The sequence below is a fragment of the Pygocentrus nattereri genome, chromosome 7 (assembly GCF_015220715.1).
Source record: "Pygocentrus nattereri isolate fPygNat1 chromosome 7, fPygNat1.pri, whole genome shotgun sequence".
Taxonomy (NCBI): domain Eukaryota; kingdom Metazoa; phylum Chordata; class Actinopteri; order Characiformes; family Serrasalmidae; genus Pygocentrus; species Pygocentrus nattereri.
Window position 1 is genome coordinate 24,514,600 of NC_051217.1, and position 21,836 is coordinate 24,536,435.

The following is a 21,836-nucleotide window of genomic DNA, read 5'->3' on the forward strand; positions in this document are numbered from 1 at the left end:
TATATATATATATATATATATATATATATATATATATATATATGTGTGTATATATATATGTGTGTATATATATATATATATATATATATATGTGTGTGTATATGTAGCCATAAACTACAAATGTGCTGTCATTTAAAAGGCTGCACTACTGTTACTGTTGTTCCGTGTTGCGGCCTTAAATTAGTGAAAAATGCAGACTGACTTCTTTGGGACTCAAAGATTAGGACAGGTGACTTGGGACTCACCTGTACTGACTCATGACTTGAATCGAGACCTGACCGTCTTGACTCCACTGATTTCTCCACTGAAAGTTTATGAACTTTTTATTGATTTTTTTTTTTTTTTTTTTTTCCCCTTTTTAATGAACTCTCACCATCGTGGCAGTGTTTACAATAAATATGTTAATAAATTACATGGCATTTTATGCCTTAACAGAATAAATGAAGATTGGGTCTAATTAACCTGTTTACATACAGTGAGAATAACTGTTTAGATGTTTAACGCTTCTCTGAGGAGCTTATATAGTGTAAGAAATTGGACAAAACCTGATCAAATTTCCCGTCCAGACTTTTCTGAATAAGAAGCAATACAGGGTAGCCAATCATAACAGGGCTTATTTACATATAATCAGTCTTAAAGACCCAGTAACAAAAACAGTCTGGTTAATTCTAAGGGATAAAGAGAGGTTGGAAAATAGTTATTTAGAAATGTTGACTGTAAAAGCACCCAAATATATGTAGAAAAATAGAGTGCAAGAAAAATATAAGATATGCAAACAAAAAAAAAACCCAAGAAGTCTCAAGTACCTCACTCACATCTCCAGATTCACTACAGCGTAACTAGAGCAGTTCTGACATTAATGTGTATGTTTGTGATGGTCATAGTAAAGGTAGCTGTGAAGTTCACCGGTTTCAGTTCAGTTTCAGTGAGAACCTGCGAGCTCTACTGAGAGCTATGTCTGTTTTTGTGGTTTAGACTATGTGAAGGGCTTTGGAGGGAAGTTTGGCGTGCAGACGGACCGCCAGGACAAATCGGCGGTGGGCTGGGACCATCAGGAGAAGCTCCAGCTTCACGAGTCCCAGAAAGGTAGTAGATCCACACACACACACACACACACACACACACACACACACACACACACACACACACACACACACACACCCGTACTACACTCTGTGTGAGGAGGAAATGCTGATTTTGAGGATGTGGAAAAGCCTGTTTATCCGTTTTACCATTCCGGTTCGGCCTGTGAGTGAACCTGCTGTCTAACCAAGGCTGACAGTGTTAGACTGCGGATTCCACACTCGGCATGTTTATTCAGCCCATTTCTCTTCAGTCAGGGCTCTACACTAACACTTTCAGAGGCAGTACAGTACTGCTCTGCTTTTGTTATGTACAGGGGTCATTCTACAGAAACACTTTTCTGTCTGTCCATAGGAGTCGCTGGTGTTACTGATAGTCTTCGGTGTTCCACATAATAAAGGAAACACCAGAGACGTTTTTAATGAACAATGCATTTTGCAGAGTGGCTGCTACAGAACATCAAACCACATGCTGTCAATCATGGAAAAGCTACTAAAATATGGAATTTAATCCATTTGTGTTCTATTTTTTCACAATAAAGTCGGTCACACCAGTGACTTCAGCTAAAAGCTTCATATGAGATCATGAGCTGAATGAGAAAATCTCTGAGAACTGAAAGACACAGTGGACTCACCATGAGCTTTTCTTCATAGAACCTCGGAAAACAGGTCAAACGAAGTCGAGTGATGTCATCGGTGTGACTTTTATTTCAAAATAACGGATTTTTTTGTTATGCGGTAACACCAGTGACACGACTCCTGGGGACTTTCATTATATATTTTAATAATATTTATTTGGCGTTTGTTTTCTTTATGCCATTTAAATCATATATTCCACAGTCATGTAGAGATTATTGCAGTTAAAATCTTTACCTCAAAATATGGCCTCACCCGTCTCACACGACTGTGAGGACGAGCTCTTCTATGGTGACTGGAGTTCTAGATAAATGATTTTAAAAAACAGTATTGATAAATTGATGACTTGTTTTATTTGAAAATGTAAAAAAAATTGTAACCCTAACAGGTTTTTTAAGTGTAATATATCTGTAAATGCTATCACGTAAATGGACGTTTTTGTAGAATGACCCACACGTGCACAGTCTTAAGGCTGCAGCATAGAAATTCAAGGAGGAAATATCTAGAAATTGGAAAGCTGGGCTAATCTTAAATGCTGATATGGGACCGCAGTCTTTCTAAATCTACTTCTGGGCCAATGAAGATGGTTCAGGACGGCAGGGCTTCCAGGAATGAGGTCTTAATTCAAAGAGTGCACTGTCCGCCTGCAACAGCCTGGTCTAAACAGCAGGTTAACAAAGTGTTTTATACTCTGTTCCTCCCCAGAAGGCGGTTTTCTCAGGAGAGTCGAAATAAATAACTTGGTGGTAAACTGAGTTTTCTTCTGTGGACCTTGTGTCATAAACAAAGCTTCAAAATAACAAAATAGGAAGAAGAACAGAACAATAAACAAGAAATAAATATATAAATATATTCAGTGCAGGCATCTCTTAGCCTGTGTAGCAGATCTGGCAGTTGGTGTTCTCCAAGTGTGTTCAGCTGTCCAACTACATTGTGTTAGCATCAGCTTGAAAAGATGCAGTGGAGCTTCTCAGTACTCTCAGGAAGACTAACTAGGTGGAATATGACGCACCAAAATTGGGGGAGAAAGTAACAATTTATAATTAATAGCTCGCCGTTGTCAGTTCAAAACCTTTTATCAGAATCAATCTCTATTGGCCAAGTCTGCTACGCATACAAGGAATTTGGTTTTGGTTACAGGAGTTCACAGAGCACAGAATCAGACATTCACATGTAGGGAATAAGATATAAAAAAAAAAAAAAAATACAAAATAAAATAAAACCTGCATCCCTACCTCACTCACTCACTCACTCACACACACACACACACACACACACACACACACACACACACACACAGTCATACCTGTAAACCTTACATTGTGCAAAGTATGAGTCCAAAGTTAAAGTGCTGAGTGCAGCAGCAGTTAAAGGATGTATAGTGGCAGAGAAAGGAATCGATGAGGTGACAGTCAGATAGGTGGGGTAATATGGCATGTGAGTAAGATGCTAGAACAAACACTGGTTGTATCTCCAAAATGGTAACTTTATAGGAGGAGTAAAAAAAAACTTACTTTACTTTTAATGTAAGTCAATGGAACTAGAATTTTTCCCAAGTCATTTTGGTCCATTTCTTTTGGTCCATTATTTATAAAATTTACTTGAATTGTGAAGAGCAACAGGTGTTGCTCAATGGAGATTTCTTCCAGCAGCAGTGCTATAATATAGAAATATATTGATTCATAATTTGTAATTTTAAAACTTTTTCTTTCCAAGTTTAAATAGATGCCAGATTTTCAGTGCTTTGTTCAGGCTGCTTCGTTCAGATCACTGACTGTTAAACGTGGGGGTGTATATTCAAACGCTTTTCCCACGCTCAGTTTTTAGTTCTGTTTTGTGAAGCACACTTTCTGCTTATTATACTGTTTTATCTGCAGCCTCTCGTGGCCTCTGAACAGGTGAATGGGTCACGGCTATGTCAGTGTTTTCCTCCTCCAGATTTTTATGTTACTCTTTTTGTAAACTCTTTCTTGTCCAGGCCATCGCGTTTGTCTGTCTGTGTATGTATCTGTCAGTGTTTGTGTCTCTGTGTGGGTTGTTTTTGCAGATTATAAGCGTGGGTTTGGAGGGAAGTACGGGGTGGAGGTTGAGAAGCAGGACCAGTGTGCTTTGGGGTTTGACCACAAAGAAAGCCTGGCCAAGCACGAGTCTCAACAAGGCACTGTCTCTATCACAAACCCCTCCAACCCATCCTCCCTCCCTACCCCCCCCCCCCCCCCCCCCCCCCGAACACACGTGTGCACACACACACACACACATATGTATATATATATATATATATATATATATATATATATATATACACACGCGCGCACACACACACTCAAATCTACAGTGTATTACAGTAAACTGAAACGTGTCCACTTATACACATCAGCCCTGGTCTGCAGCATCCACTGGCACAGGCTTATGAGATGCTCATTTATTTAATTAAATACTTTGATCTTAGTCAAACTCACTTCTGCAACCTTTTACTACTCCACCATTTACTCTTATTTTTGCCTCTGATTCCGTCTTGTGTGACGTTTGTGCAGGTGTATGTACCAAAAATGATCATTCATATTTACATAAAAATCGCAATACAATCAAGTGTTAAATTTTAAATAAAATTACAATTAATAAAAAAATTAATCATTTAGAATTAAACAGGCTACTTTTGTTACTGTGCCTTTAAGCCTGACACATGCAAATGAGCTCTGTTCTAATTGACTGTCCTGCATTGTCCTTCGTTTTAAGCCGTCCGGGCTGCTGAAACACTCTTTGTAACTTCTGTGTGAGTGGGCGGGGCTAAATTGTTGTTAGCTGAATAGGTGGATTGGTTTTTGTGACCTCATAGAAACAGTAAGTTGTAAACGGACTGTTTTTGCAGCTTAATTTCTGTACATTGACAGAAGTGAATGGTATTTAATAATAAAACCTTAAAGAGTACATGCTATATCGAAGTCTTGTGTTTCAGAAAGTAAGAAAAAAATGAGGTTTTCTGTAATATGGGCCCTTTAATCTAGACATTTTAACTGTTCACGTTCACATATGTAATCAAATAGCATTTCATTGTAAAATTGCCATGAGTTATATGGATTCATAACAACTCTGAGAACAATAACTCAGTCATACAAGCTGACACTGTCTAACTTGGTCATCTTCCATTAAATATTATTGATAAGATAAACTGACCTGTGCTGGTCTGGATGCTGCTGGAAATCTTCCCAGTTGAATTTTATGCTTCTGGTTTTCTTTCTGTTCCAGTGGTCCGCAAATATGTGCATATACTCTTTACGTCCACAGAATGTGGTCTAAATACAACTGTTAGATTTTGTGTTTTTATGTTACAAATTACGTTTAAATAAATATTAAGCTAATGTTTTAATAAAGGATAATAATAATAATAATAATAATAATAATATAGAAGCTTATAGTAATGCTAATGGTTATAAAAATGCTAATAATTGTATTAAATTGCCCTCTAATATTTTTGAATGACCATTACAAACATTTCAAAATGCACCGTATTTGAAGAAAAGTGGCCCAAGTCTGCTTTTCTCATCAGATCAGAGTTTTAGGTTTGGCTGTTCAGATTATCCTTTAAATGTGGTCTGTATGTGACATCAGTCTGAACAGATCAGTTCCTAAACTGACCACATGTGCTAAAGAACAGAGCGTCACAAGGCTCGTCCAGAGATAAACAATCAAATTGAAGTCATCATTATCAGTCGCTCCTGGAGGTTCAGCTTCATCTTCACAGCATCACAGGAGCTGATAAGTTGTGATGGCGGACAGCTGGACTCATCACCCAGAATGCGCCCAGAGAAGGCCACGTTATTCAGCCATGGCAGCTTCTTTGGTTCGCGTCCTTGCTTTCTTTAACCTCTTATTCTTCGAGGTGTACTTTGGTTTGTCCATCTGAATTTCGTGACCAAATCGCAAGTCAAATTATTCAGTAACTGCATGAAATAAATGTACATTTTTATTTTATTTATTTTATTATGAAAGCCCCTCAAATGAACAGAACGTGTGTTTTATGATCTACACATATCACTATATGCTTATAATTTACTGCTGAAAGCCAAAAATCTCAGACGCTCTTTGTGTTATTTTATAAAAGTAATGTTTACAGAGCAGATCACTGAAGAGACGCCGTCTGTTTATAGTTTATACCCCAGATTTGGGGAAAAACAGGTCGACTTTCAGTAGAAAAACAAACTGAGTTCAGCTTCTTTTATTATAAGCGTTTAAAATGACATCACCATCTATTTGACTGGAAAGAAGAGTTACAGCCTCATACGACGCCCAGCTTCCGAATGTAGCTTTTGAAATATGAACGTTATGAAGAACATGACCAAGTGCGTTTTGGAGTCACCGGTTGCCCCGAGGAGTTGAACAAGATAAAACACAGAGCAGGTTGTCTGTCTTCTAATTTTTTTTAAACATCAGCCTAAATGTTTGAGTCTCAGCCGTGCGTAATGATGACACGTTGAGATGGATTTATGTAAAAGCCACATGAATTCCAATCTGGCTGGTGAGATCAGACTGCTATCTCAGATCGGATACGGATCAGATTTCAGTGCCACATATGAAAGCATCTCAAATCAAATGGAAAATGTCAGCTTCAGTTTTCCTGTTCACACTGACGCACATCTGAGTCACATATGAGGAAGAAGATCAGATTTGGGCCACTTTTACCTGCTGTTTACCTGCTACCTGATGCTGCTTCTGTGTACCGGAAGTCTTGCCTTTCATTTTAACCATGTTAACTGGTCAGCGCTTCACACAGGCAAAGCGGCAGAGACCCAGACGCCACACTGAGGTGGCGCAGTATTTAGAGTATTGATAAACCCGGCACTGATTTATTCTGCGTGCCATTTAAACACTGAAACAAGCCATGAACATTAAATGGAAAACTGGATACAAACTTAAATTCAATTTTAAAAGTGTATTTCATTTATGACTATTTGCTAAACATTCTGTGCTGCAGACAGATTTTCCCAGTTGGTCCACCTGGCTTGAAACGTTTGCTTAATCACAAGTCCGAGTGCTGTCAAGGATAAACAAACGTGCACTTTTAGATGATATTTTTATTGATCAGAGTGACTGATGTGACCATTTATCCACGAATGTCTCACTGCTCCGCAGCTTAAATGCTGTATGTTTCAAAGACCAGCAGTTTCAAGCTGTAACGTTCGTTCTGCCACATCATTCCATCCACGCAGAGGTGTGAATTAGGCCTAATCGGTTTTATAACTAATAAAATTAATATCAAATAACGATCGTCACTCTGTTATACCTATAATCAGATAATCTAATTAATTAAGCTAATTAATCAGAAGTTTGGGCACTCTTGTTGAGAACATGTTTTGTTTCTATTTATATTTTCTGTTTATCTGCTGAGTCTAATGTACTAGACAGTATGAAACGTAGAGGATGTGTTCACTTATTTTCACTTGGAAAATCAGTGAAGCAGTGTAATTTGACCACTGAGTAATCCTGACAGTCCTGTTTAATGACGGAACGTTTTCCTGACAGACAAGGGCTAATTTGAATTTGTAGTAAATTAATAATCATTTAAATATTTTTTATAATAACAACAATAATAATAATAATAATAATAATAATAATAATAATAATTATTATTATTATTTTTAGGCTATGATACCCTCTGCCCACCAACACCCCCAACACTTCCACCCCCCCCTCCTTGCAGCACCCATCAGCTTTCAGGCCTTTTAAAGGTGGCTGTTATGCATGACCCCTCAAGCCAACTACCCACAATCCCTCTCACGCTTTGTCACATAAGCACACTGTCCAGCGCAGAGCTTAGTCTAGTTTGACTGCTGCTGACCTGCCTCAGCCCGGAGTTGGCTGGCTGATGAGCTGCTGAGAATGATGTTCTCTCTTCCTGTGCCTCTTCTGTTTGTTTGTGTTCGCCTTTCTTTCTTTTACAGGTTTGCATGAGCAGCTCTCAGCATCGCCCCCCCCCCCAGCCTCTGTTTCCTCAGAAGAACGCTTTCATGTCCAGTTCGCTGAAGCTCGCTGTTTTTCTCTCTTATTCCAGATTACTCCAAAGGATTTGGAGGAAAGTATGGAGTGCAGAAGGACAGAATGGACAAGGTAGGCTGTGGTCAAAACTTGAAGGGCTTGTAACATGAAAAAAGCTTGGTTTACTGTGTGAACACTGTTCTATAACTGTCCAGACAATCCAGTCCCTATATGGAAACCAAGCTGCGAAAACAACCCATTGTTTTTGTTTACGTCACAAAAACCAACACACTTGCATATGTCCGCCTGTCCAGTCACAGTTTAGCCCCTCCCATTCATGCTGAAGATATAAGGAGTGTTTGAGAATGAGGCACAATACAGGGCAGCCAATCAGGACAGAGCTCATTCGCATATAAACGTCTTAAAGGCACAGAAATAAAAACAGCCTGTTTTAATTCTTTTCTTCTTCATTTTCAGTGGCTGTTGCAGGAATCTGTTCAGATTGAGTTTATGATCAATTTACACTAGATTTCACTTTCAAAACAGTCAAACATTTACTAAACTCAGACTGGTCTGAAACGCGATCGTAAACATGAGTCTGCGCCCCTCAAACTGTCAACTCCAACTGACCCAAACATCTGGATCTAGATGGGACTAGAGCCAACCAGCTCAGACTCGGACTGAAAATCATGGCTAAAATAGGGGTAAAAGTCGTGCAGTGTAAACCTGGCTTTGACTCGGATGTAGTCATTCAAGACTTGTTTGGTGTCCGAAGATTGCTTCTTCAGTTTTAGCACTAGAGGTAATGTAACTAACAATTAATGGAAGCTTATATGTATAAATTAGAATAAGTGACCCACAGTGGGGAAATTTCACCTCCGCATTTAACCCATCCATGCAGTGAAACTCCACATACCCACTAGGGGGCAGTGAGCACACTTGCCCGGAGCGGTGGGCAGCCCAATCCGCAGTGCCCGGAGAGCAGTTGGGGGTTCGGTGTCTTGCTCAAGGACACCTCAGTCATGTGCTGTCAGCTCTGGGGATCGAACCAGTGACCTTGCGATCACGAGGCTGGTTCCCCAACCTCCAGCCCATGACTGCCCCCATGGTTCTATTACTTGTTGACTTTCTGAAGAAGAGAATAAAGCTGGATTTATAACATTTATCTTGCTTTACTCAGAGTGCAGGAACGTTCGAGGAAGTGGAGAAGCCCAGCGCTGCGTACCAGAAAACCAGACCAGTGGAAGCAGGTAAGAACTTTTAACCTGTGCTAAATCTCTACAGATGACATGTTTGGGGACACAACAAAGGTTTACAACAAGTTTTTTAAATTTTAAAGCATGAAGGCCTGTTTAGTCTGTTTACATGAACTTCTCACATTACAGCCATGAAAACAATATCACAAATATTGTGTTACTATTTGTGGCAACATTGGTGCTTCTTTTTGGGAATATTTAGAAATAAAGCCAAAGGCCATGCCCACTTCCTGCTCTTGTTTTGATGCCAGCGCTGATCACTTTCATGTGTTTAAAGCGCCATAAAACATAAACCATCTTTGGATGACGAGTTGCAGTATGAGGTTTTTAAGAGGTTTGGAGGAAAAAAACTGTCAAAAGCTGCTCTTCACTACAAGGAAGGTATTTGAGCCGAGTGCTGAAGATAAACAAGCACAAAGCGTCAGCACAGAGCTGCTCAATGATAAACGGAACCTTTACAGGGTTTTTTTGGGCAGAAGGATTTTTTAACACTAACACTCCATAAAGTCAGTGTAGGCCAGAGGTTTTCGACCTGTAGGCCTGGGTGGTACTGCTAAGAGGCTGTTGGCCATCACTTTTTAACCAAACATAATTTTAAATATAGCTGATTATTTGCGAACAAATTTGTTGATAATTTCTGAAATTTTCATATCTAGCAAAATGGCAGCATAACTGGAATGAAGAAAGAACAGCAGCGTTGGGCTTCACGTGTGCAGGAACTGAAAACGAGTGACTCCACTGTGTTTGCTCAGAGGTCTTTTCAAATGAAGCATTGAAACCCAACAACTCGCATTGTTACTTAGAGACCAAACAGCGCGAAAGTGTCTAAACCTGTCAAATGGAGATCAGACCACATTTTTTTGCTCAGATCCGAACTCTCTGACTTGATGGTTCACAGTCGTTTAGGTAAGTAATTCAAATCCGTCGTTAATCAGAACAAAGGGAAGCGCACAAATTCCGATCTGAGCTTCACATTAATTTCGCATGGCCACGAATGGGATACGCATCCGATCTAGGACCACGTATGAAAGTGGCTCAGGTCTGATTTGAAAAGATCAGATTTGTGTCCACTCAGCCCTGAAAACATCAGATCTGAGTCACATCAGGGCGAAAAATCGGATTTGTGCCACTTAAGCCTGGTAATGTGAACGTAGCCTATGAGGAAGGAACTCAGACAGGTTGATACGGCAGAGAAACATCTCTCACTTAACAATTCAGATAATAAAAATATAAATAGTTATCATTAGGTTAACACTGGAGATACAGGACTTCTGTGCAACAGTGATGTATTGACTCGTATTCTGACTCATAATGTGAGAGATTTAAATGTGAGGATGATGGTGTGTCTGTGCACAGCTGGCAGCGGAACGGGCAACATTAAGGCTCGTTTTGAAAACCTGGCGAAGCAGAAGGAGGAGGAGGACAAGAAACGGGCAGAGGAAGAGCGAGCCAGGCGGCAGGCCAAGGAGCTACAGGAGCAGGAGGAAGCGCGCAGGAAGATAGAGGTGCGTCTAAGTGGAGAATTACCCTCTGAGGATGCACACTGAGTGTCTAACACTATGTACGTTTGTTATACAGCAGTACCTGTCAGATACACGTAATGACGCGCATATTCAGTTTCAAAACACAAAATTCTACTCTTGTCTTCTACACAGATTGCTTTGGCTCAGATACACTTCAAATAAACCCCAAATTACAACTCATAGTATTTATAAGCTCTTCAGGGGGGGAAAGCCCCACTTTTAAGAGTGGGTGTGTCCATTGCATAAGCCCCACCCATCCATCACCCACTTTACTCTGATAGGCTGCACCCAGCCAAGACTTACTTCATTTATATTCACCGTATCATGCAGTCATATTCTGTAAAATGTTGTTTTATATTGCATAGGAATCATTGCACCCAAATCGAAGGGTCACCTACAAGCTCAATTCTGAAAAGGTTGGGATGCTCAGTGAAATGTAAATAAATATAAATAAAAACAGGATCCAATCATTTGTAAATCTTATAGAACCATATTTTATTCCCAGTATTCCCAACACAGAACACATATCAGACGTTGAAAGTGAGACATTTTACCAATTCATGAAAAACATTAACTCATTTAGAACTTGATGGCAGCAACGCATCTCAAAAAAGTCGGGACAGGGCCACGTCTGCCACTTTGTAGCATCTGGACTCTTCTTCTCCAAAGCCATGTTGTTGTGATGGATGCAGTATGTGGTTTATTGTCTTTCTGAAATGTTCAAAGCTTTTCCTGAAAGAGATGCTGTCTGGGTGGGAGTAGATATTGTTCTAAAACCTCTGTATACTGTTCAGCATTGATAGAGCCTTTCTAGATGTGTAAGCTGCCCACGCCATAGTCACTAATGCAACCCCAGACCACCAGAGATGCAGGCTTCTGAACTGTGATCTGATAATAAGCTGGATGGTACCTCCTCTCTTGAGTCTGCAGGACACGTCATCCGTGGTTTCCAAGAAGAATTAAAAATTTTGATTCATCTGACCACAGAACAGTTTTCCATTTTGCCTCAGTCCATTTTAAATGGGCTTTGGCCCCGAGAAGTTGGCGGTGTTTCTGGATTGTGTTGGCATACAGCTTTAACTTGCGTTTGTGGATTGCATGGCATTGAGCCCATGCAGTGATTTCCAGTACAGAATCATGTCTCTTTTTAATGCAGTGCTGCCTGAGGGCCCGAAGATCACGAGCATCCAATATTAACCGTCAGCCTTGTCCCTTGCGTACAGGCATTTTTCTAGATGCTCTGAAACTCTTGATATCATGTACTGTAGATTGTGGGATTTCCAAACTCCTCATTTTACTTTGAGGAACATTTTTCTGAAGTTGTTCCACAATTTTTAGATGCAGTTTTTCTCAGATTGGTGAAACTCTGCCCATCTTTGCTTTTGAGATACTCTGCCTCACTAAAATGCCCTTTTTATACCCAGTGATGTGAGTTAGTTGCAAACTGCTCTTCCAGCTGTTTTTCATTAATACCTCTTACTTTTCCAGCCTTTTGTTGACCCTGTCCCAACGTTTCTGGGATGTTGCTGCCACCAAGTTCTTAAATGTTTTTCATGAAATGGTAAAATGTCTCACTTTCAACATCTGATCTGTGTTCTGTGTTCTATTGTTCTATCAAACAAAAATATCAGATTTGGTGAGAATCAGATTTGGGCCACTTTTACCTGCTGTGTGAACGAAGCCTATTAGAAGAAAAGTTCATCTCATGACTGGTGCTGAAATTACCTGTGCTTCCATTCCTCCATGCAAGTGTCCTTCTTCATCCTGCATGTCTACATGTGTTCCTGCTTGGTTTTAGGAAAGTGCCAAAGCTAGAGCTCCCTCCCCTCAGCCCAGCCCCACCACCACCACGGCTCCAGAGTACAAGGTAACTCTGCTGTTCACCCAATAATAATGATATTTCATTTAAGCTCACGGTTCCTTTCACATTCAAAACCCAGTACACTGCTGGTGTAACTTCACTAACACCGTTCAGGTTTCAGGTCATTCAGACTTAAATGTTTTATTGGGATTGTACTCATGTGCCATGAAAGTCCTGTCAAACTGAATGAACGACCAGTTCCTTGTTTAAGCTTAAAGAAAAGCATCTGCTTAGACATGCTGCTTCACTTCTCCATGGTAGTTTCACACGAGTAACAGTTTTCAGCTGCTGTTTTCGAGTAGAGGTCTGCACTCTTTCAGTCAGACTCCCACCCGGTTCTGCGGAAATTCGGAATAATTTCTCCCGCTCCTGCCCGCCACCGAAACAATTTGACATGCTCCCTCCAGCTTAGTCCCGCATACATCCAATATCTGACACGGTCTAATCAAAAACGCATTAATCTGCTGAAATAACACCGCAGTCGTGGTCATCAGACTCACTGTGAAGTAACTTCCCCAAACGCTGTTTATTCCCAGTAAACACACAACAGGAATGAAACTACAGAGCGGTTATTTTTGATGTTTTGCTGGGCAGCTGTGGCTGTCGGACTGAAGGCTCCACTGTCTCTATAACACCTGATTCACACATGCTGCCTCTGAGCGAATGCTACAGCTTGGACGCACTCACCTTTCATACATACAGCGTTTGAGCTGCGGAGCAGCGAGACAGTCAGACATTACTGTTTCAGATGGATTAGTGGTCAAGAATAATTTTGTCATGAATTACATAATTGCAGTAACACTGCTCCCAGTCCACAACCTGACGCATCCGTTTGTACAACGAACGTTCTGTCAAAGTCTGGGCTGTGCAAAACCGGTTCTGTGCATAAGCAGTCTTTCATGTCCTGGAATGCTGCTTCACACTCTTCAGTCCATTTTACTTTCTGTGGCATGTCTTTCTTTACAAGGTCCGTTAAAACTGCTGCTCTTCTAGAGAAGTTGGGGATAAAGCGACGGTACCAACCAACCAGTCCTAAGAAGGATCGTACCCTTCTTTTTGTGTTTGGTGTTGGATTATTCCTCACTGCCTCCACCTTGTCAACCTGTGGGTGGATGACTCCTCCCCCGAATATATAACCTAAGTAGGAAACCGTACCTCTTGCTAGGTGACCCTTGGCCGGATTCGCAGTCAGTCCCGCCTTGCTGATTCTTCGCAGTACCTCGCTGACATGATACACGTGCTCCTCCCAAGACTCACTGTAGATGACTACGTCATCTATGTAAGCTGCAGCAAACTCTTCTGTACCCTTCAGTAAACTGTCCATCAGTCTTTGGAACGTCGCAGCAGCTCCATGCAACCCGAAAGGCATTACAGAAAAACGGTATAATCCTGAAGGTACACGAAAAGCTGTAAGTTCCTTAGCCTCTAGACTTAAAGGAACTTGCCAATAACCCTTGCAAAGGTCTAGTGTAGACAGGAACTTTGCTTTGCCCAGTCTTTCAATCAGCTCATCCGCTCTCAGCATTGGGTATGGATCAAAAGCTGATACAGAGTTCAATTTAGAGAAATCGACACAAAATCTCAGTCCTCCATCCTTTTTCGGAACCAGAACCACTGGGCTGCACCATTCGCTGGTTGAAGGTTCTATCACCCCCATCTCGAGCATAGTCTCTACCTCCTTCTTTAGATCTGAGATCAAACGCGCCGGTACTCTGCAGTTGGTCTGCCGAATTGGCTCACTTTTCAGCAGTCTGATGTTGTGCTGGATGTCATCCATCCTACCGGGGTCTGCTCTGAAGAGTCCTGAAGGGATGGCTCTCTCCAGTTCCTCACGCTGTGTGATGTTGAGGTGAGACAAGTCAGGTGCTGAGCCGCTCTCATTGGCTGTTGGGAAGTACTGCTCTGTGGTTTCTTCCTCGTCCTGAACAGCTCGTACCCACAGTTGCTCTGAACTGTTGTGGTCTGCTTCATTCCATGCCTTCAGCATGTTGATGTGGAATGTTTCTGTCTTTTTCCTCCTATCGGGAAGAGATAACTCATAGGTCGTCTGATTGACCCTCCTGAGCACCTCATAAGGCCCGTGCCATTTTGCTAAAAGACTGGTATCCGATGTTGGCAGAAGAACCAAAGCTTTCTCGCCAGACTTGAGCTCTCTGTTCCTTGCTGTGCGGTCATACAAAGTCTTTTGCCGGTGCTGTGCCTTCTCCATGTTGTCCCTCACAAGCTCTGTGATCTTTGACATTTTTTTCTCTCATTTTGAGAACGTGTGAGAGAACATTCAGCTTTTGCACCGTGTCATTGCCTTCCCAGGCCTCTTTCAGGACGTCTAACGGTCCTCTCACCTCTCTACCATAGAGAAGCTGGAATGGTGAAAATCCCGTTGACGCTTATGGCACCTCTCTGTATGCAAATAGGACATATGGGAGCCATGTGTCCCAATCTGCTCCAACCTCGGAGACAAAACACCATAGCATGGACTTCAGGATCTGGATGAAGCGTTCAGTTAGCCCATCAGTCTGAAGGTGGTATGGTGTGGTTCTGATACCCCTAACCCCCAGTAGTTTAAAAACATCAGTGAGCTGCCTGGATGTAAAATTAGACCCCTGATCCGTTAAAACTTCTTTTGGGATTCCTACCCGTGAAATAAGTTGGATTAAGGCGTTGACAATCTGCCTTGTCTTCACCTTTTTCAATGCAAATGCCTCTGGGTACCTTGTTGCATAATCACATATTACCAGGATATAGCGGTTACCCCCACGACTTCTTGGAAGAGGTCCTGCTATGTCCATGGCAATATGTGAAAATGGAACATCTACAATGGACAAGTTAATCATGGGAACCTTTCCTGCACTTTTTAAAGGGGCTGTAAGTTGGCATTCAGGACATGTTTTACAATATTCTACCACATATTGGTATTGACGTGGCCAGTGAAACCTAGTGACTATCCTGCTTAGTGTTTTAATTGTCCCCATATGAACTGCCCAAGGCTCTGAGTGTGCCAGTTTGAGCACTTGCTGTCTTAAGTTTTTGGGAACTACAAGCTGTTCGCACTCGCCCTTGATTCTGTATAGAATGTTCTCTTTTAAAATGAACTGTTTGTCACCTTCAGCTGTGACTTCAGTACATTTTAAAAACAAAGGTTTCAGCGTAGGGTCTTCCGCTTGCTGTTTGGCTATGTCAGATATTAACCCCGCTGCATCAAGTTCTAGTGGCATTACTTGCTCCTCTATGGTTGTACCTCTGACTTTTTCCTGCCTTCGAACAGCTTTAAATTTACGGTTTTTGGTGACTTCACAAAATGGGAGTTCCTTCAGTAATGCTACACTTTCTTGCCCTGCATTTTTAGTCTGTCCCCGGGTCATTACCATAGCTTCAGCTTTATTCTGCTTCTGAATTAAGAGGTCTACTAGCACTGGTATGTCTCTGCCAAGGATTACAGCATAGGGGGGCTTCTTGCAAAATACCCACATTCAGTAAGTATATTTGTCCATTAACCTCAATGTTAACCTCTGCTGTTGGGTAAATCTGCTCCCCCCCATGTATGCATTTAACTGTGAGCTCTCCTGTGTATTTTAACTGTGTCTCTGGGAGACAGTCAGCTAGCACTAATGTTTGGCTTGCACCGGTGTCGAGTAGCGCTTTACACTTTTTGCCTCCTACTTTGACCGTTAAAATCACATCTTTACTGAACTCTTTTGGTTTAAAACTCTCTTTCCCTGCAGGTGTATAACATAGCTGGTTAGTACTACTCTGAAGCTTAGGGCATGTGATAGCTTTATGACCCATTTGATTACAGTTAAAACATTTGATAGTTTTATCTGGGCTGTATTTGATGTTACTAGTTCTGGCTTTAGTTTTGTCTGAGCTTTGCCGGTAACCTTGCGTGGATGATCTAAAAACCTGGGGTTTAGAACCACTACCATAACCGTCCCCACACTTAGCGGGCTCACAGCTGTACCGTGGTGTGCTCAGATCTCCCAGCCGGAACTTTCCTTCCGCTTGTCTTGCTGCGATGTACGCTTCTGCGAGTGTGACTGCTTGATCTGTTGATGTTGGGCTGCGTTTGATAATCCAGCTGCGGAGCTCAGGGTTCACCATCTTGAGATACTGTTCCATGATAATGGTGTCACCAATCTGCTCTTTGTTTTTTTCACGTGGCGTCATCCATTTCTCATACAGTCCCTTCAATCTGGTGTACAATTCCCTGGGTGTTTCATTCGCTCTCACAGCCCCGTCTCTGAAACACTGCCTATAAGTCTCTCTGTTAATTTCGTACTTTCTCAATACTGCACTCTTTACTTTCTGATAGTCACACGCATCCTCAGCATCCATTGCAACATAAGCCGCTCTTGCTTTGCCTTCTAACAAAGGAATCAGGTGAAGTGCCCAGCTCTCTACAGGCCATTGCGCAGCTTGTGCTAAGCGTTCAAATGTAGTCAGGAAGTGTTCGATGTCATCCGTCTCTTTCAAAGTAGGCATTCTGGGAGCCACTGTCTTTGACTTGCTGCTGCCATTTGTGAAGTCCTTAATATCCTTGGTTGAGGTTGCATACTCTGCTCCTCGCTCCTCGCGCCGTCGAGACTCGCTGCAAGCAGGCTTTTCTGGACTTCTCCTTATAAGAGTCCAAACTGATGCTGAAGTGATCGCCATCTTTGCTCCTGTCTTACCATTTCGCGGTGTACGAGCTCATCTTTACTCCTCTGTTCGGCGATGAAGCCCTGGAGTAACTCACAGACTTGCTCTAGGCTCGATGTTGTACTGCTGGCGATGGACTCCACTGATGTCGTTGGCTGCCGCCATTGCTCTCTCGCACTCTCATTCTGCTCCTCCGCATGAGAGCTCGCTGCCACTTTCTTTGGAGGCATTTTTTTCCAGATATGCCTCAGAACTACACCAAAAGTCCTTTATGTACAGTTTCCTCAATCCTTTGTCATGCCTTTCACGGTCTACATGCACGCCGCCATGTTTGGTTTTTTTTTTTCCGACTCCCTTCTTCAGTGTCGTCTTTTCGCCATAGCTGTGCTCATTACAGCCATCACAGTGTGAATCGCTGCGGCCATTTGTGGAAATCTTACTCTGCTGTTGTCCTTATATGACGACCCTCAAGGGAAACAGACACCGCTGCCACCATTATGTGACGATGCTTCGCCGAACTCCGTGAGGAGACACGAAGTCACCAGGTAGGTTGTAGCTGAATGGGTATGAGGAATGCAGATGCAGGCTGAAGATGGACCGACTCGGAATGATTCTTTGCAAACACTGGCGTGATTTATTTACAAAAGTGAAAACACAAAAGAAAACTGTACAAACACAAAATAAACGATGGTTAAAATGTTGACCTGACTCAATAGCAGCACAGGTAAATATAAGTAGTCTTAGGCCGCAAGGCCATAAGACTAAATTGTCAAGCTTTGCTCTACTCCTCAATCTCCTCACAATCTGAGGTGAGTATCTGAGCTAGCCTCCTCCCAGAACCTTTCCCTCACTTCTTATAGGGTTAGCCCCGCCCCTGCATTACCTGAGCTCTTCCATTCTCCTCAGCAGCGGTGTTGCTGTCCCACAAGAGTGGATTAAAAACAAGGATAAATAAAAGCACAAACGATATTACAAGGCCTCAAGATCCCATTACCGATAAGTGTCTAGCTGCAATATACACATTTGCTACCCTGTCTTACTCCACTTTCTGTGACATAGGTTACAGACATCACCCCTCTCATGAGCTAGCCGTGGGCCCTTCGACACATTCATGAGTGAGCTCTTTCTGCTTAGCCTCCCTTTTGCTGCCTCTGCAAGGTAACTGTCAAAAGGTGAGTATCACAGGTAGGTGTTCAGGTAAGTATTGCACACACACACAATCTCTGGTGATGGGCAACGCATCTGCCTCATCACACAGTTGAAATGAATAATGATCGTTGTACTTTAGGTTCATTAATTTGCGGGATTTCTCTGAGTGCTTCCGCCCACTCCCGCCTGAAGGGGCCTGATTTGAACATTAGTCCTGTGCCGTAAGGTTTTATGTCGGGTCCCATGGGAGTGCAGACCTCTGTTCTAGAGCGGCATGTCACTAGAATTATGTACAAAATACAGGTTTGAGATGCTTTTACAAAAGAAAAAGTAGGAAGAGAAGCCAATATCAGCTTCCCCACAGTGCTGATTTTGAGTGATTTTTTAAATTGTCTTATTATTAGTAGTAGTATTAGTATTATTAGTATGTATTATTATTTTGTTGTTTTTGAAATCTTAGTAATTTTTTTTTATTTACACATTTTAGTTTGATAGATTTATTGTTTTGATTGCACTCTTAAAAATGGTTCTTCAATTGTTCTTTAGTAAATAAATGGTTCTATATAGAACTAGGGACATTTAAAGAACCCTTTGAAAGGGTTCTTCAGACTGATGGAGAACATACTGTAGATGGTCCTTTTTGAAAATGGTTCTATTTAGCACCAAAAAGCGTTCTTCTGTTACGGCCAGACTTTTTATCCAAAAAGGGTAAAACCCTTGAAGAACCACCATTTTTATGTGTGTGTAAACATTTTCTTTGGTTTATCTTTTAAAACTTCGCTGCTATACTTTCATGACAGACCTACATCAGCTGTAATAGAGATTCTTAGTCCACGGTTTGTCTGGAACCTCAGAACGTTGTGCAGCTCGTCAGTAGGTGTGGTTTTCAGAACCACACACTCCACATTTCAGTGTGTTCCTGCTCATGCTAACACACGTGACTGAGCTCACAAAGGGCTTCATGAGTTAAATCTGGTATATTAAAGCAGAGAAAACACAAATGTACTGAACACTGAGTCCCCTGGACTGAGATTGGGACTTACTTGGGGATACTTACTGTATGTGACTCTGCTGCCCCCTAGTGTTTCGTCATGTAACACACAAACCACAGTTCATGTTCATTTCACCACATGGACCATTTCAGCTGTTCTTTCATAGTGTCTTTTGTTTACTTACTGATATGAAGCAGGACTGTAATGATTGATTATGGAAAAAAATGTTTATATATTTTTTAATATTAGCCCTATTGCCCCCTACGCTTCCTGTAGTGTGTTACAGTCTGTCAGAGTGACTGTGTGGATCATATGAACATCATTGATTGATTGTAACCCCAGTTTGTTTACCTCCTGATGTGCCGTTATCAGTGTTTATATCCCCTCTCTCCCGTTTTTTGTGTTTAATCAAGGAGGCCCACAGTGAGATAGAAGAGAAGGAAGACAATGTGTATGAGGTGGAACCTGTTTCGGCCCCAGCATCAAAACCCATCTATGACGAACCGGTTCAGGAGGATCTTTATCAGAACCAGAGCCAGGTGTTGGAGCATGAGCAGGATGGACAGTACCAGGCTGCAGGTACCACTGCATAAATACAAGCCCTTTATTAGATTAGGGGTCAGCCCAGCAGAACACACCAACCCCATCCTCACTGACCATCTCAGATTAGCCTAATATTTTCAGTTCAACGCTTAGGATTCAGTGCCTTTAAATGAGTGATGAATGCTACAGAAAGATGCAGATTTTGATCAATCATAACCTTTGAACTGTTGTTGCTCGCTGCATCAAATCTTCAGGAAATATTCTTTGTTTTAAAGTATTTTAAACTGCCAGACCAGAGCTGCATGCTTGGCTGAATATCTGAATTATTTCATTTATTTATTTTTTTGTGTTGATTGGCCCTCTATATCCACACTAAAATACATCAATCCTGCCAACTTATTAATACTCATATTAGTGTTTCTGTTTGTTAGATTTTAGTCTTATTAAAGTAGTAAAGCATTTTTGAGCTGTTAAACCTGAAAATAATCACATCATGTCTACGTTTCAAATTCATATTGCTTTTATTTGATGAAGCCTCGTGTAAAATCATGTAAATCTTAGGAAAGCGTACATTTAATTTTATGTCTTTGCCAAATATGATGTTGGTATTTTGAACTAAACTGTATTTATTTACACCTTATTTCACAAAATGATGCACATATAGTTTTCAGACACTATTGTCCACGGTGATATTGTTTCCTGAAAATATTGACCAAATCCTAATGATCGGGTTTTCTGAATCTTTAAGGCAGATTACATTTAGATTACCTTAAATTCATTTTGTTGTACATTATGGTGGAAATTAGTCTTTGGCTTCTTATTATATTCATGTCGTTGTTGTCGTAACAAAACCTCAAATCTCCAAAATGGTAACTTTACAGGAGAAGGAAAAAACCTGCTTTACCTTTAATGTAAGTCAAAGGAACCAGACATTTTCCCAAGTCATTTTGGGCCATTTATTTTGATCCATTCGTCATGAAATTTACGCACAATGTAAAGGACGAGGCATTTTTCGAAATATGTCAAAAACTGAAAAATGTCAGAAATACGAGGTTTTGTTCAGACAGCAGCAACATACAGAATAACATACATAGAATGTTTGAAACCTATAAAACAGTCAGTCGTGCAGGTCACTACTAAATCAGGCTGCTGTTGGCATCTATACCTAACAGGCACAACATTCTGACCACCTCCTTGTTTCTACGCTCATTGTCCATTTTATCAGCTCCACTTACTGTATAGCTGCACTTTGTAGTTCTACAGTTACAGACTGTAGTCCATCTGTTTCTCTGATACTTTGTTACCCTGTTCATCAGTGGTCAGGACCCCCATGGACCCTCACAGAGGAGTTACTATTTGGGTGGTGGATTCTCATTCTCAGCACTGCAGTAACACTGTTGGTGTGTGTTGCACTGGTGAGGGTGGATCAGACACAGCAGTGCTGCTGGAGTGTGTGTCCACTGTGTCCACTCACTGTCCACTCTGTTAGACACTCGTACCAACGCAGCACACACTAACATACCACCACCACCACGTCAGTGTTACTGCAGTGCTGAGAATGATCCACCATGTGATGTTATGCCTGATTGATGTGTTTCTACATTGTTTTGAATTAAACACATACATGCACTGACCGTCCCGCAGTCAGTCCGTTAACATTGCATACGCAATTTTTTTTTTGGTGGTTCTTTTTAGACCTGGTTGCTCCAGTACATGACGTCCCTGTTTACAGTTTCAGACAATCTTTATTCAGATAAAAGCTGTAAATGTAACTAATTCCAGCCCTTTCCTTCGGTTAGAGCATATCACACGCTCACCGCTCTGCTGTTGAAGTGTCAAGCATTTTTTTTTTTCCATTATTTATTTTAATTTATTTTCAGTATTTACTCTTAAATAGGATACATAGCCTAAATATTTTGGGACAAATATAATATTTACACACTTCAAAATGATTGTGTTTCAAGGGAACTGGTTTTCAAAGGAAATGGTTTTATATAGAACAATAAACACTCAAAGATTATGAGGTTCTTTGCACCCTGAAAAGGTTCTTCAGATTGATGGAGATTGTGCTGTAAATGAACTAGTGCGCTGTCATGGTGGAACAGGAAGGGGCCATCCCCAAACTGTTCCACAAAGTTGGGAAATTGTCCAAAATCTCTTGGTCTAATGAAGCATTAAGAGTTCCT

General features: G+C 41.3%; 1 protein-coding gene across 4 annotated transcripts in view; it reads left to right on the plus strand.

Annotated features, from left to right (window-relative positions):
* Positions 1-21,836, plus strand: part of LOC108440597 (src substrate protein p85) — a 63,115-nt gene that overhangs the window by 34,649 nt on the left and 6,630 nt on the right. For 2 of the 4 annotated variants that reach the window (XM_017719546.2, XM_037539939.1), the window contains 7 exons: positions 976-1,086; positions 3,766-3,876; positions 7,768-7,823; positions 8,872-8,941; positions 10,304-10,452; positions 12,269-12,337; positions 19,521-19,686. In XM_017719546.2, coding sequence (XP_017575035.1) covers positions 976-1,086; positions 3,766-3,876; positions 7,768-7,823; positions 8,872-8,941; positions 10,304-10,452; positions 12,269-12,337; positions 19,521-19,686 — 732 coding nt within the window. The remainder of the gene's footprint in view (positions 1-975; positions 1,087-3,765; positions 3,877-7,767; positions 7,824-8,871; positions 8,942-10,303; positions 10,453-12,268; positions 12,338-19,520; positions 19,687-21,836) is intronic. The other 2 variants (XM_017719544.2, XM_017719545.2) reach the window with 2 other exon arrangements.